The 17,063-nt window shown below is 42.5% G+C and overlaps 1 protein-coding gene across 1 annotated transcript; it reads left to right on the top strand.

Moving 5' to 3' along the window:
* The first annotated feature begins 4,588 nt into the window (after window positions 1–4,588).
* Window positions 4,589–5,419, top strand: LOC132380866 (probable G-protein coupled receptor 139). The gene has a single exon (XM_059949785.1). The coding sequence runs from the start codon at window positions 4,589–4,591 to the stop codon at window positions 5,417–5,419; it is 831 nt and encodes a 276-aa protein (XP_059805768.1).
* Window positions 5,420–17,063: the final 11,644 nt, after the last annotated feature.

Genomic DNA, 17,063 nt, shown 5'->3' with positions numbered 1-17,063 from the left:
CAGCTCTATAAAACTCTAGTTAGACCAAAGGTTTGTGTTCAAATCCGGCTTCGCATTATAGGAAGGGAGTGCTTTAGAGACAGTGCAGATGATACTTCCCAGAGTGCTGCATGGAAGGTAAAGCGTATCTAAAGGGGTTAGTTTGAGTGAAGTAGGGCTTTTCTCTTTAGAGAGGAGGATATAGGTTGGCTTAATAGGGTTGTAAAAGATGATAATAAGCACAGATTGAGCACAGAAACAGGGATATTGTTTCAGGGCGGAAATGGCTAACATATGGTTACATACCTATACAATGGCATAGAAACGTTTGGGCACACCTAGTCAAAATTTCTGTGACTGTGAATAGTTAAGTGAGTAGAACATAAAATTATCTCCAAAAGTCATAAAGTTAAAGATGAAACATTATTTTCAACATTTTAAGCACGGTTAGTGTATTGTTTTTGTTTTGTACAATTTTAGTGTGAAAAAACGAAAGCAGCACCATGTAAAAATTTGGGAACAACAAAAGTTTTGATCTCTCAGATAACTTTTACCAAGGTCTCAGACTTTAATTGGCTTGTTAGGGCTATGGCTTGTTCACAGTAATCATCAGCAAAGGCTAGGTGAAGCAAATTTCAAAGCTTTATCAATACCCTGACGTTTAAAACCTTGCCCCAACAGTCAGCCGCTATGGGCTCCACTAAACTGCTGCCTCGCACTCTGAAAATTAAAACGCATGATGCCCACAAGGCAGTAGAAGGCTATAAGAAGATAGCAAAGCGTTTTTAGATTGCTTTGTCATCAGTAACTAAGATATGGTAGTTGACAGGAACGGTGGAGGTCAAGTTGAGGTCTGGAAGACCAAGAAAACTTTCCGAGAAAACTGCTCGTAGGATTGCTAGAAAGGTAAATCAAAACCCCCGTTTGACTGCAAAAGATCTTCAAGAAGATTTAGCAGACTCTGGAGTGGTGGTGCACTGTTCTCCTAATTCAATTAAATAACAGAAAATTCTGGATGCAAGCATCACACGATCTCTAAAAAAGCTGAAGATGAAACGAGGATGGCTTCTACAACAGGATAATGATCCTAAACACACCTCAAAATCCACAATGGGCTACCTCAAGAGACACAAGCTGAAGATTTTTCCATAGCCCTCACAGTCCTCCAACCTAAACATCATCGAAAATCTGTGGGGAGACCTGAAAAGAGCAGTGCATGGATAATGGCCCAAGAATCTCACAGACCTGGAGGCCTTTTGCAAGGAGGAATGGGCGAAAATTCCCCAAGCAAGAATTGAAAGACGCTTACCTGACTACAGAAAGCATTTACAAGCTGTGATACTTGCCAAGTTGGGTGTTACTAAGCATTGACCATGCAGGGTGCCTAAACTTTTGCTTCGGCCCTTTTCCTTTTTTCTTATTTTGAAACTGTAGACGACGGAAATAAAACATAAAGCTTGCTTAAAATATTAAAGAAATGTGTCACCTTTAACTGTATACCTTTTCGAAATCAAGTCGTCTTTTACTTGCTTAGCTATTCACAGTAACAGAAATTTTGACCAGGGGTGCCCAAAATTTTGCATTTCACTGTATCGTGTTGGAGATTTGTACTCGTGTTGTCTGGAGTTTTATTTTTTAATACAGACAGTGCCAGGTGTGCAGAAAGCGCTGACGCGGTTGGAGTGGTCGTGCAGGCAGTTAATTTAAAGACATTGAAGAGACTATTATAGTTGGAGGTTAATGGAAGAAGATGGATGGATCTTTGGAGATAAGAGTAAGTTTGATATTGGAGAAGGCTAAAGCGTCGGCATTTCGTCGATGGCCAAATGACCCGTACTGTGCTATATGTTTAGCGTTCTATGTTGCAGCAGTTCTGAGTGAACTCAGATCAAACACGACTCTGAAATGGAACATTGCCGAATCAATAAATTTAGGTGACGTTCAGACAACTTAAAAACATGTGATAAATGAATGGTTTCAGAACGTTCAGTTTTTAGAAAAGACACAGTAAACGAGCATTCAGAGAGAGAGAAATTGTTTAGATGCACACTTGACTGGAGTCGTCAGTGTAATCTGCGGATTCGGTAGAGTAGAATCGCAGGTAATGTATGGGTTGATTAAATCAATTCAGGCGAATTAAATCATTTGTCTGGGCTGGGATCCGTCCACATGGGTGATATGGAATTTTCCAGGCTTTGAAATTTCTCACCAAAAGTATTTGAAATAAACAAATATATAATTCAATTCCCCTCCCCCCGCGGCAAATTAAATCGGCTGATGCACTCCGTTCACATTTTGAAAATACGTTTTTAATTGTCTTCCAAGTACAGTCATCCCGCAGGGATCTCAAAGCGTGTGTGTGTGTGTGTGTATATATATATATAACAGATTCTTATCGAATTTCATACATTTGTATTTGTCTACCATCAAAGGCACACAGCATCCTTTTAAATACAATGTTAGAAGCGTATCGTAATGTGGAGAAACTACTTTACATGATCATCGCTACAACTGGAGTTCCTGGTAAGTGAGTGAATCTCAATCTGGAGTGATAATCTCGATGTGAATTTCGAATGGAAGGCAACTAAATAGCAGGCTAACGTTCTTCCAGCATGGAGGAGGATATATATATTTCCCAGACATTCTCCTGGAGCCATAGATCAAATTCCAAGGAGTAACAGAAGGAAACTAGTTCTGCATAAAGAATCTGGAGACAACAATGGGTCAATGCGTGGATGCACGGAATTATATTTTGCTGAATTCTATGAATTGCGGCAGATTTTGAGCATTAGAAAATCGGAATTCAGGTTGAAAAATCAGAGGGCAAATTAAAAAGTTTTGTTATGCCTGTCTTCAGTTCAGAAGCAATTCTGTTAATATGGTGTAGGAGACGTGTCGCAGTCACGTCAACAGATCAGAAAATGTCACAGGGTATCACTAATGGAGGAAGTAGTTCGAATTAAGAACGAAGAAAAAACTCAGGTTTGCAAGTTGAATAGTATTTCCGTGTTCTTACTGAGGGGATAGACAGGTAAAATCAGGTGGATATATGGAATTCATATTTTTCAGCGGATTTCATTTACAGTCCTGCGTAAGAGGTCCCAATGCAAGTATGAAACTCATAGACTGCAGTGAAAAACTGGCATTAGCTGTACATCGGTTATATACAGGAAACGGGTCAATAAAATGTGCACTTTTCTTTTCTCCTTCCGGCTAAAAAACAGTAACAGAGAGACATATGTTCATGCGCTCCTCCAAACGATCGAATCAAATATAACATCTCCTTATTTGCTGACAATAAGTGACTTGTGGCACCGTCAGTTGGGGGAGAAATTCAAACAGAAAAGGGCAGATATACAGTACATAGCTTGAGTTAAGTGTGAAAATATACGGATGATACATTGCATCTTCAATAAGTATGAAATCCACATTGCAAGTAAAAAGACAAAGTATATACTGGTATTGAATTGGGTTTTATTTCTTACATCCTTCACATACATGAGGAGTAAAAATCTATACGTTATGTCTCTGTAACTTTATGATATGGATTATTATGCTGATACTTTTTGTGTCCCCAAAATTATCGGTGCTTAGTGAGATAGCTATATGGGTTGTATCCCTCTGTCGTGAAAATGGCAAATTTATTATCAAAGGTTTGTCACCATCCGGACTGGCTCCTAGGACATTACGACTATGTTATAAAGAGAGTGGCGCGTGGTTAAGGCGTTGGGCTAGCGATCTGAAGATCGTGAGTTCGAGCCCCAGTCGAGGCAGTGTGTTGACTCCTTGAACAAGGTACTTAACCACACACTTCTCCAGTCACACCCAGCTGAAAATGGATACTGGCAAAATGCTCGGGGTTAACGTCGCGATAGACGGGCATCCTATCCGGAGTGGAGTCTCAGTCGCTTCACGCCACAGAAACCGAAATAAGCACCGACATGATGAGCCTATAAGGCTCGGGACACGCTTTAACTTAATGGAGAGAGACTAGTTGAACAGCTTACGGATAATGAGAGACAACGAGCAGAGTATAACGGAACTGGATACTTTGAGGAAAGATACATGCTTCCTCAGTAACGGAAAGTTCTCACAATCTCAAAAGAGGGAGAAATTCGTTTGGGGTTGAGAAGAAGAGTATTAATTGGGAGAGCATGTTGAAGCTGTCCAAATTTCGGTCAATGATGGTCATGCAAGGGCATGCAACTGAAAATGAAACATTGAGCAGTTCGAATCGTGTTTTAGGGTGCTTTAAACTGTGGTAAACTGGGATAGCTTAAAGAAACCGTCAACATTTTGTCGTTGACGGTCATGCAGGGCGCTTCTCTGCTACGGCCGTACCGTTCTACAACTTCCGTTTAAACTGAAAAGGAAAACATTGGACAGTTTAAATTATTTGTAGACTGTTTTCTAATTTACAACCACTGACTTGAAACACTCTTCCTGCCTTCAGATTCGTGAAACAAATCGTGAGTTAAGTCCAGAAGGATAAATGTTTAACATTTCCTTTATATCTTTTCTAATCTTTTTAGTGAATTTGTTGGCGATTGTGATCCTGTCTCGGGGAAAGTGCGGCCTCTCTAAATGTACTACTCGCTACCTGGTGGCCATGGCAGCGGCGGATCTGTTGGCCATTGTCACTGAGGTTATTTTGTATCGTATTAGTAAACACTATTTTCCGATGAGTTTCCTCGACATTACCCCTGTGTGCAGGTCTATATATGTACTCTCGTATGTTGCAATAGACTGTTCAGTCTGGTTCACTGTAACTTTCACCCTCGACCGACATGTTGTCATCTGCTGCCAGAAGCTTAGATCCAAGTATAACAACGAGAGAACGGCGGCTTTGATCCTGGCAACAATAGGCACTCTCCTTTGTGTCAAAAACGTACCGCTCTACTTCGCTCAGAAATCCGTAGAGGTCATAGACAACGTACCCTGGTTATGTGTAATGATGAACAATTTTTACACTGATCCTGGCTGGGTGGCATTTGACGGGGTCATTATGATTTTAACTCCATTACTGCCTTTCGTTGTAATTGTGCTACTCAATGCTCTCACAGTCAGGCATATTTTAGTTGCCAGTCGGGTACGGAAGGGGCTGCGTGGTCGAAGCGAAGGTAAAAACCACAGTGATCCGGAGATGGAGAGCAGGAGGAGGTCGGTAGTTTTACTTGTCACCCTCTCTGGTAGCTTTATCGTACTGTGGCTGACGGTTGTTGTTGATTTCGCCTATTATCAGATCACGGGGACAGCAGCTGATCGAAATGATTCTGAAGAGATCTTTCACGATGTAGCATATTTACTGAGTAATGTCAGCTGCTGCACGAACACATTCATTTATGCCGCCACCCAATCAAAGTTCAGGGAACAGGTCAAGAAAGCGGTGACATATCCAGCCGCTTCATTACGCCAGTTGCTGAATAAAATCGTATCCTGACGGCGGCACTGCTTGAACCAAGGCCCAGATGAATGATCTGTGGCCTCTCGTTGAAGGCCTACCACGACACAGACGTGGAAGCATAAAATAGCACTCAATAGTCCTAAAGACCGATTTTGCCTATATGCTTTGCGGTCATATTGTCTCATGATCTGCCTCGGAGTTTGAGTTCCCCGCTCCAGCTATTTCCCAGGGTGTAGCCCCTCTGCTCCATAATAAACGCGTGTGCTCACTCTTTGTCTGGATCAAATTTAATGGCAAACCTCTATCACAATTCCTGAGGTCGGGTGATTTAACAATAATAAGGCAGAATGTCAGGTAAATACGTTCATAATTCTCCAGTTAATAGCAAATTGTTTGCAATGCCAAAGATAGACTGTCTTGAATTGCCGGGGTCACCAACAAAATATCATTTCAGAATACGTTACGCACAGTCTTCATTTTGACAAATAATACTGCCTTCACACAACGTGAACTCATTCGATCCGCCCACAAACTGCACGGGATCGTTCATACATCCTCCGACAAGCCCGATGGTCATGATTTTGTTGTAAAATGTCAACGCCAGTGTTCATCCGCCATCGTTTCTGAGAGGAACCAAGCTGTTCCCATGAGTTACTCACACTGGTATCTGGCTCTGGAGCACCCTGACTCCGTTTGTCGTCTCTTCTGCCTGGTTTGTCGTGTTAGTTACTTGGCTTTGAATGGTGAAATACATTGTTGGATTCTAGTTCTTCAAAAGGTGTTCTCATCTATTTTAGATTGATAAATATATAAATGAACACGAGTTCAATACCCGACTCTTTTCTCGCTAGATATTCCTGTATAATTCCTCTTTTAAATTGACAATTTATTTCGGTCCATCTCCGTCAATTCAAAGCATTCACGCGTCCTCACATTCTGCTGCTGTCTAACCCAGGGTGGTCCTTCTCTTCAGATGAACTCATATTACCTACGTTTCTGGCTTGAAAGTTCCAGGCGATTCTTCTCCCAATCACAATCCTTCTCCTTCAAATATGTTTCCGTATAAGGAGATACTTACTGCCAGTACGCTGGGTTAGTAATCCGTTCAATCCCAAGAGTTCCAGATTTCCACTCCATACCGGGGAATACATTATACCGTCCCCCACCCACCGAATGTCACAGGTATCTGCTAATTGTCTTTAATACTGCCAGGTGGAGGTTAGACCCATTCCGCTCTCCATTATCGGAAATATCAATTTGCCTATCACAGACTAATTAGAACAAGTTCCCAAATGATTGCCAACAAGAGTTTTTCAGATGATGGGCATCCAATATCGCTACGCAATTATTTACCCACTGTCAGGGATAGGACCCACTATTCTCTGCTTGCTCAAATCCGATGTCAGGAGAGCAAAAACCGTCGATTTAATTGACCGTCCAAACTTCCCTTTCAACATCCTTTTCCGGTTTACAGTGTTTTTATTTCACACGCATAAAATGCTGGAGGAATTAAGCAGGTTCAGCAGCACATGTGGAAATGAACCAAAAACTGACACTTCGGGCCGAGATACTTCCTCAGAACTGTAAAGTACAAGCGGAGTCAGGACAATAAAAAGGTATATAGGAAGGGAAACCAGTGCAGAGGTGAGAACAGAGCGGACCATAGGAGAAAACGAAGGAGGAGGGTCCCAGGTGATAGACAGTTGAAAACAGGCAAGAGGCCAGAGTGCGGAATACAAGAAGAGGGGTGGGGAAGTATTTTTTTTTTCTCTGATCAGAAAAAAATCAGTATTCATGGCATCAGTTTGTAACTTCCGAGTCGGAATATGATATCTTGCTCCTCCACCCTGTGGGTGGCTTCTTCGTGGCACACGAGGAGGCCATGGACAGACATGTGGGATCAAGAATGGGAATTAGAATTAAATTATTTGACCACCAGGAATTTCCCCTTTTGGAGGATGCAGCAGATCTCCCCAGCATTGTAGACTAGGCTGCATCGGAAACATCGGCAGTAATAGACGATCCCAGTAGACTCAATGATGAAGTGTTCTAACATGTAAAAGGACTGTTTGGGCAGCTTGGCCATTTTGGCCACTTACATGGATAAGTACTGGGAGGCAGATGATTGATGAAGTTCGAATGGATAGGGAATCTCGGAGGGAGCGAACCCTATGAAAGTGGAGAGTGGGAAAGGGAATTAACAGTCACATACTGTTCGGGTGAGATTTGACCTGTTTTGACATTTGACAGCAGTAAAAACGCCCTAAATGCCATTATTAGCCGCAACTCGATGACTTTTCCAAAAGTAACCCAAAATGCGCAAAAATGAAAATATTTTAAAATTTTATACTTTTGTACAGATGCTACAAATTTTGTACATTGAGGCTGTTCCGGGTCAAATTTGACCAGTACCTATTGAAATGGATTTTAGATCTCGGAAACATTAATGAAGGATTACTCACCTATTCATTAATGTCAGATGGGCTATTCGTACATTCAAAATAGATCTGTCGTTCAAAATTTTGTAGAGACACTTGTTATGAGGGGATTCTTGGGCCGGGTCAAAATTGATCCGGACCATACTATGAAGGTATAGAATATGAAAGGGTTGCCTGGGTTAAATATGTGTTTCGTGATAGGAGCACATTAGAGATGGTGGAAACTCCGGAGAATGCTATGTCGGATCTTGAACCTGATGTGATGGTAGGGAAGGAGTAAGGACACGAGGAACTTTAGGATGCTGGTGAAGATTGTTAGCTCAGTTTGAGGCGCTTGATGTTGTATTGTTCGCTGAACTTGACAAATGCGTGCAGATGTTTCATTACCAGTCGTGGTGACATCCACAGTGCATGGTGCTTTGCGTTTTCTTCTGAGCATACTGGCATTTATATCAGCCCCCATTCGCTTGACTTGGTCCTGATGGTCTAAACCTTCAGCTGACTTTTGAATTTTATTTGCTTTCGTTTCTACTGCAGTTAACTGTTCGTAGATGGCGTCTATTTCGATAGACTCTTTCACATAAACACAAACTGGGTGTAGAGAGAAATGACCCACTGTCGCTGATCTCGGTAAATGAAGATCGAGAAGGACACCACTTTAATGGGACACCATGTAGGTACTGGGAAACACAAAGCAGGCCCAAGAATTTTTAGAAGCGTGGTTATAGAACATAGAACATGGAATAGTACAACACATTACAGGCCCTTCGGCCCACAATGCTGTGCCGACCCTCAAACCCTGCCTCCCATATAACCCCCAATTTAAATTTCTCCATATACCTGTCTCGTCATCTCTTAAACTTCACTAGTGTATCTACCTCCACCACTGACTCAGGCAGTGCATTCCACGCACCAACCACTCTCTGAGTGAAAAATCTTCCTTTAATATCCCCCTTGAACTTCCCTCTCCTTAACTTAAAGACATGTCCTCTTGTACCGAGCAATGGTGCCCTGGGGAAGAGGCGCTGGCTGTCCACTCGGTCTATTCCTCTTAATATCTTGTACACCTCTATCATGTCGCCTCTCATCCTCCTTCTCTCCAAAGAGCAAAGCCCTAGCTCCCTTAATCCCTGATCATAATCCATACTCTCTAAACCAAGCAGCAGGCTGGTAAATCTCCTCTGTACCCTTTCCAATGCTCCCACATCCTTCCTATAGTGAGGCGACCAAAACTGGACGCAGTACTCCAAGTGTGGCCTAACTAGAGTTTTATACAGATGCATTATTTCATCGCGTCTCTTAAACTCTATCCCTCGACTTATGAAAGCTAACACCCCATAAGCTTTCTTAACTACCCTATCTACCTATCAGGCAACTTTCAGGGATCTGTGGACGTGTACCTCCAGATCCCTCTGCTCCTCCACACTATTAAGTATCCTGCCATTTACTTTATACTCTGCCTTCGAGTTTGTCCTTCCAAAGTGTACCACCTCATACTTCTCCGGGTGGAACTCCATCTGACACTTCTCAGCCACTTCTGCATCCTATCAATGTCTCTCTGCAATCATCGACAATCCTCTACACTATCTACAACACCATCAACTTTGTGTCGTCTGTAATCTTGCCAACCCACCCTTCTACCCCCACATCCAGGTCGTAAATAAAAATCACAAAAAGTAGAGGTCCCAGAACAGATCCTTGTGGGACGCCACTAGTCACAACCCTCCAATCTGAATGCACTCCCTCCACCACAACCCTGCAGGAAAGCCAATTCTGAATCAACCTGGCCAAACTTCCCTGGAACCCATGCCCTCTGACTTTCTGAATAAGCTTACCGTGTGGAATCTTGTCAAATGCCTTTCTAAAATCCATGTAGATCACATCCACTGCACTACCCTCATCAATAAGCCCGGTCACCTCCTCAAGGAAATCTATCAGGCTTGTTAGGCACGATCTGCCCTTCACAAAACCATGCTTACTGTCCCTGAACAGACCATGATTCTCTAAATGCCCATAGATCCTATTTCTAAGAATATTTCCAACAGCTTTCCCACCACAGACGTAAGGCTCACAGGGCTATAATTACCTGGACTAACCCGACTGCCTTTTTTGAACAAGGGGGAAACATTCGCCTCCCTCCAGTCCTCCGGTACCATTCCCGTGGACAACGAGGACATAAAGATCCTAGCTAGAGGTTCAGCAATCTCTTCCCTCGCCTCCTGGAGCAGCCTGGGGAATATTCCGTCAGGCCCCGGGGACTTATTCGTCCTAACGTATTTTAACAACTCCAACACCTCCTCTCCCTTAGTATCAACATGCTCCAGAACATTAACCTCACTCATATTGTCCTCACCGTCATCAAGTTCCCTCTCATTGGTGAATAGTGAAGAGAAGTATTCATTGAGAACCTCGCTCACTTCCTCAGCCTCCAGGCACATCTTCCCACTTTTATCTCTAATCGGTCCTACCTTCACTCCTGTCATCCTTTTGTTCTTCACATAATTGAAGAATGCCTTGGGGTTTTCCTTTACCCTACTCGCCAAGGCCTTCTCATGCTCCCTTCTTGCTCTTCTCAGCCCGTTCTTACGCTCATTTATTACTAAATTATATTCCTCAATAGGCCCATCATAGAAACTTCGGCACTTCGAGCCTGCACCACCATTCAGTATGATCATGGATGATCATTCAACTCAGAACCCTGTACCTGCTTTCTCTCCATACCCCCTGATCCTTGCTTCCTAAACCTCACGTGTGCTGCCTTCATCCACCTGACTAGATTTTGCACTTCACTTGTCTCCCATGGTTCCTCACCCTACCATTCTTTATCTTCCTCACCGGGACAAATTTGTCCCTAGCATCCTGCAACAGATCCTTAAACATCTACTACATGTCCATAGTGCATTTCCCTGTAAAAACGTCATCCCAATTCACACCTGCAAGTTCTATCCTTACAGCCTCATAATTTGCCCTTCCCCAATTAAAAATTTTCCTGTCCTCTGATTCTATCAATAGACAATAGACAATAGGTGCGGGAGTAGGCCGTTCGGCCCTTCTAGTCAGCACCGCCATACACTGTGGTCGTGGCTGATCATACACAATCAGTACCCGGTTCCTGCCCTCTCCCCATATCCCTTGAACTCGCTAAATACAAGAGCTCTATCTCACTCTCTCCTGAATGCATCCAGAGACTTGGCCTCCACTGCCCTCTGGGGCAGAGCATTATACATATCCACCACACTCTGGGTGAAAAAGCTTTTCCACATCTCAGTTCTAAATGGCCTACCCCTTATTCTTAAACTGTGGCCTCTCGTTCTGGACATACCCATCAGCGGGAACATGCTTCCTGCCTCCAGCGTGTCCAATCCATTAATAATCGTATATGTCTCAATCAGATCCCCTCTCATCCTTCTAAATTCCAGTGTATACAAGCCCAGTCGCTCCAATCTTTCAACATGAAAATCCCGCCATTCCGGGAATTAACCTTGTGAACCTATGCTGCACACCCTCAATAGCAAGAATGTCCTTCCTCATATTTGGAGACCAAAACTGCACACAATACTCCAGGTGGGGTCTCACCAGGGCCCTATACTGCTGCAGAAGGACCTCTTTACTCCTATGCACAATTCTTCTTGTTATAAAGTACAGCATGCCATTAGCTTTCTTCACTGCCTGCTGTACCTGCATCCTTGCTTTCATTGACTGATGTACAAGAACACCTAGATCTCGTTGTGCTTCCCCTTTTCCTAACTTGACTCCATTTAGATAGTAATCTGCCTTCCTGTTCTTGCCACCAAGGTGGGTAACCTCGCATTTATCAAACTGCATCTGCCGCAAATTTGCCCACTCACCCAACCTGTCCAACTCACCCTTCATTCTCATAACATCTTCCTGACATTTCACACTGCCACCCAGCTTTGTGTCATCACCAAATTTGCTAATGTTACTTTTAATCCCTTCATCTGAATCATTAATGTATATTGGAAACAGCTGCGGTCCCAGCACCGAACATTGTGGTACCCCACTGGTCACAGCCTGCCATTCCGAAAGGGACCCGTTAATCGCTACTCTTTGTTTCCTGTCAATTCGTGTCAGTACTCAGCCCCCAATACCATGTGCCCTAATATTGCCCACTAATCTCCTATGTGGGACTTTATCAAAAGCTTTTTGAAAATATCCTAATATCCTTTTCCATGATCAAGCAAAAGGCCAGGGACCGGTGATGACTGTCCCCCAGATGCTCACCCACTGACAGATCTGTGACCTGACCCGGTTCGTTACCCAATACTAGATCTAGTATGGCATTCCCCCTAGTCGGCCTGTCAACATGCTTTGACAGGAATCCATCCTGGACACACTTAACAAACTCTGCCCCATCTAAACCCTTGGAACTAATCAAGTGGCAATCAATATTAGGGAAGTTAAAGTCACCCATAATAACAGCCCTGTTATTTTTGCACCTTTCCAAAATCTGCCTCCCAATCTGCTCCACTGTATCTCTACTGTTATCCTCTGATAACTTCGTAAACAGGTTTGTCAAGAAAGACGCTATCTACGAAACCGTCAGATACATTATGAACAAGCCAATAAATTTCAAAGGTCAGCTGAAGTAGCAGCAAATCTGAACAGAGGCAAGTGAACGGGAGACTTTATATACGCGAACACTCCCAGAGAGAAACACTAAATGCACCAGTTAGGATGTCACCTTAACTGGAGATGAAATGTCTGCAAGCTAATTGTCAAGTTCGGCGAACACTGCATCAAAGACAAGAGCAACGTTAAGGCGCCGGGAGAATGGAGTTGGCGCGGATTTCCGGGAGATGGAGGATAGTGCCGCATCAATGTTGGAGAAAGGTAAACCCCGTACTGTGAAGAAGGAGGACACCTCTGATGTCGTGGAAAAGAAACACTCATCCTGGGAAAGGATGTGGCGGAGATGAAGGGACTGAGAAATGGTAATAGCATTTTTATATTACAAGTGCAGGAATCGTTAATTCTATAAAATATTCCAGTCAACAGTTTATCTCCAGAGATGCATATGGAAGGGTCGAGACGGGGGGAAGGGGTTATCAGAAATAATTTCATTAGTTTCAGCTAGGAAATTGAAGTACTTTCTAATTGATAGCATGTGTCTGCTCCACGTTACGTCTCATATCCAGGGCTCCTCTGAACGTAAAGTATCAAGGCAGTAGATGTATGAGAACACTGTGCACTGTAGATCCCTTACAGATCTCAGACAATTAAGGATATTCAGAATAAAGACAAAGCAACGCAAATAGAATCACTAAAACAGCCACAAATGAGACGGACAACCAATGTGCAAAATACAACAAACAGTGCAAATGCAAATAGAATAATAAAAACTAAGTGATAATAATAAAACATGCTGAAGAGTCTTTGCAATAAGTTTCGAAAAAGAGACATGAAGAATTCTTGCAAATGAGTCCGTGTGTTGTGGGCACTTATCAGTGTTGGGATGAGTGATGTGAGTGCGGTTCTTCCCTCTGGTTCAATAGACCTGGTATTTGAAGGGTAATATCTGTTCATGAGCTTGATGCTGTGGGCCCCAAGGCCCGTCTACCTCCTTCCTGATGCCAGCAGCGAGAAGAAAGGATTACTATTTGCTCAAACAGCTGAACGATTCACTGCGTTGTACCAAAAAAAAAAGCAATCTAATCAGTATTCAATTTTGCAAATTTCATAAGAACAAGTCCGCTAATTCCATTCAGCTACTACCCGCTCTAGGAAACTGTGACCGCCGTTTGATACGTCGAGTTCTTTCCCGAGACTGATGCTTATTATTTTCTTCATCAGGTGTTCTCTGGAATTACTGCGGTCCATCATCAAATGTAGAAACTGCTTCTTATACGTATCTTTTCTAAACGTTCTATAAATTGTTCTGATGATATACTCATATATATCGCCATACCTCGACTCCGATTCATATGTGTGTGTGTATATATATATATATAGCTTGAAATTTTGACGTTCCTTCTGGTTCCAATTAGATAACTACCTCTTCCGCAAATATTGAAACTATTGAAGACTGAAAGGAGGTTATTTAAAACTAGAAGATTCATCCAAGCACTCTAATAGTGGGACATTTACATTTATCTTCAAGAGGACCAATTTTGCCCATTGCTATCCTTTACTTTTAATACATCATCTGAAGCCCTGCTTCGTCTTGTCTGTTGAGTAAACCAGTACCTTCATTGAACTTCACAGGTGCACTCTTCCATTTCCTATACCACACCCTCCCCGACCTCATTTTTCCCTTGATGCATATATCTGCCATGTATCTCTTGCTTCTTCTTCACCAGGACTTCACTATCTCTCGAAAACTCCCTAAATGTGGTCGCATTGACTTTTATTCTAAGAGCAACACAAACGTTCTGTACTCTCTAACGTTCATTATTGAAGGTCGCCGCTCGCCAATAATGCTAGCGCCAGAAATCATCATGTCCCAGTCCACAGTTGTTGGGTTCTTATCAATAGGGTCAAAACTGGACGTAAGTCGATATAGAATCTCAACCTGAAGAGCAGACATACAGTGTCCCATGGTCCCATGGGTTAATAAGCACACTCTCCAAAGAGGTTGTGATGTAGGTGTAATGGGCCTTCCTTGCTTTATTCATTATTACTGGGCATCGAACATTCAAAAGGTATTATTTTGGCTTCACCGGCCAGATATAAACTGGTCCCTGCTTGAGGCACGGTCTTGCCACTCCTGGTCTCTCCAGGCTTTAGTGTATTCTTCCTTGCCATTGAAATCCTCTCAATTCACATCTAACCTGGTCGTGCTCGCCACCTTCAAAATTTGTAATCAATTTCGCTGCCACTGTAAGTTCACAGCAGCTTCAGTTTTGGGTCCCATTCATAGAAACCAATTATTTTCTTCCCTCCACACTCGATTCAGTTTTTTGAAAATGGGATTTGAACGGTCTTCTGCGCATTGAGGATTTGTGCACTGGTAATATATTTGATAGTTTTGATAACCTGTGCAGTAAATATGGTCTTCCACATAATCATTTTTAAATATCTGCAGATTCGCCACTTTGTCAAGGAAAAAATTCCCTCTTTTCCTGATCTACAACCTGCTATGTTGTGGGAAAAACTCACTTTTAGCTTTCATAATAAAGGGCTGTTCTCTGTTCTATACTCTCAGCTGTTGTCGTTGGAAGTTCAAGATTTAAACAAAACTAAGACTAGGTGGGAAGATGACGTTGGTATGGATCTGGCTGAAGAATATTGGGCAAAAACATTGAATAGGGTTCATTCCTCGTCATCACGTGCTAGACTGCGTCTCATACAATTTAAGGTTTTACACAGGGTATATTTAAGTAATGCCAGGCTTGCTGACATATATCCCAGGACAGAAGCTGGCTGTGACAGGTGTTCCTTCTCTCTGGCTGTTTTAGTACATGCATTTTGTTCTTGCCCTCGGCTTGATGGCTATTGGGCATTGGTTTTTAAAATTATCAGTGAGGTTTTGCGGTGACACTGAAACCTTGCCCGTTTATAGCTGTATTTTGTATGGTGGATAATGCTTTGGGTTGAAATGCAAACCAGTCGGATATCGTTGAATTTACATTGCTTTTGGCCCGTAGGAGAATCTTGCTGCTCTGTAAATCTGCCACCCCCCATCTGGTGTTGTTTGGTTAGAGGAAGTAATGTTTGTTTTCTGAAATTAGAAAAGATTAAATTCACTTTGAGGGGTTGTTAAAAAGTTCTATTACAAATAGGGACCTTGCTTGTCATATTTTGGGAGTCTTCAGGAATTTCCTACTAGTTGAGGGCATCTGATTGTACTTGGGAAGTTGCCTCTCTTTTAACACGTTTACCTCTCTTTTAACACGTTTACTCTGAGATTACCTCAGAGGGTGGCTAATTAATTGTAATATGAGCGTATTCTGGATCAGGTGACATGTTGTGGATATGTGTGGACCTTCATCTTGAAGTAGTGTGGGTGTATGGCTGTGAAATGTCCGTACTTGTATTTGTGAGTTGTTGTATTGTAAATACATTAGCTGCCATGGTATGTTTGGGGAGGGAGGGTGAGGGGAGGTTTGTTTAGGGGTAAAATTCAAAACCAAAATGGAGGAAAATGTACTCCATTATGTATTCTGTTTTATGTCATTCATTTAATAAAAAAATATATTTTAAAAAGCTAATGGTACCAAGAGGAAAAAAACAAAAAAATAAAAAAAAGAATCGAGTCCTCGATTTTGTGCATTCTCCTTGTCCCTTCAATGCATATAAAGAGATTTCCAGTAGTCAATACGTTAACTCTACTTCTGCCACACAAAAACAGGTTCCACGACATTCATGCTGTATGTCGGTGATAAACCTGGTTCTGATTCAGATTCAGATTCAGATTCCATTAACATAATATTCACTGGCTATCAGTTACCCGATTTGTCTCTGATATCCATCTCAACCGAATAGCTTGAAGGTACAATCTTCTGACACCACACTGGCAATTAGGGTAGATGCAAAAAAAAAGAGTTGACAATTCAGCTAGCTCCATCATGGGCACGAGCCTCGACGGCATCCACGACGCCAAACAAAGACGATAATGTGGCAACCATCATTAAGGAACCTCATCACTCAGGACATGCCCTTTCATTGTTACCATCAGAGATTAAGTACAGGAACCTAAAAACACACTTTTGAAATTTCATGTGCAGCTGCCTCGCTTCCGCCATTAGTTTTCTGAATGGGCAGGGAAACAAGGAACATTTCCAAAGGACTTCTTCCTCTTTTTTTGAATGACTATTTGATATTTCTTATTGTATTTTGTTTCATTGCGATATATTACAATGTATCACTGCCGAAAAACAACGTTTTTCTCGACAAATCTTGAATCTTGAATTCCACTTTCTGCCTCCCTCCCTTCTAACTTCTACGCTTCTCTTCACCTGCCTGTCTCTTTTTCTCCCTCCCAGTCTCCCGTGCTGCATGTTCTCTCCAGCATTTTACCTTTTCCATCTATCACTTCACAGCTTCTTACTTTATCCCCCCCCCCCCACATGGCTTCACCTATAATCTGTTTTCCCCCTTCCCATTCCCTACCTTCTTGTTTTGATTTCTCTCCCCTTATCTTTCAGTCCAGGCCCGAAATGTTGACAGGTTATTCACTTTCGTAGATGTTGCCCGGCATGCTGAGCTCTCCCAGCATTTCGTGTGTGTCGCCTTTGAATATTCTACACCATTTTTAAAGCTTTAGTATCCTTCTTCATTATAGG

The sequence above is a fragment of the Hypanus sabinus genome, chromosome 25 (assembly GCF_030144855.1).
Source record: "Hypanus sabinus isolate sHypSab1 chromosome 25, sHypSab1.hap1, whole genome shotgun sequence".
Classification (NCBI taxonomy): domain Eukaryota; kingdom Metazoa; phylum Chordata; class Chondrichthyes; order Myliobatiformes; family Dasyatidae; genus Hypanus; species Hypanus sabinus.
The sequence above is the reverse complement of the archived record's forward strand: the minus strand, read 5'-3'. Positions and strand labels throughout refer to the sequence as shown.

Bases quoted from the DNA above. Each gene is read 5' to 3' on its own strand.
- LOC132380866 (XM_059949785.1), top strand. From the start codon at position 4,589: ATGGCAGCGGCGGATCTGTTGGCCATTGTCACTGAGGTTATTTTGTAT.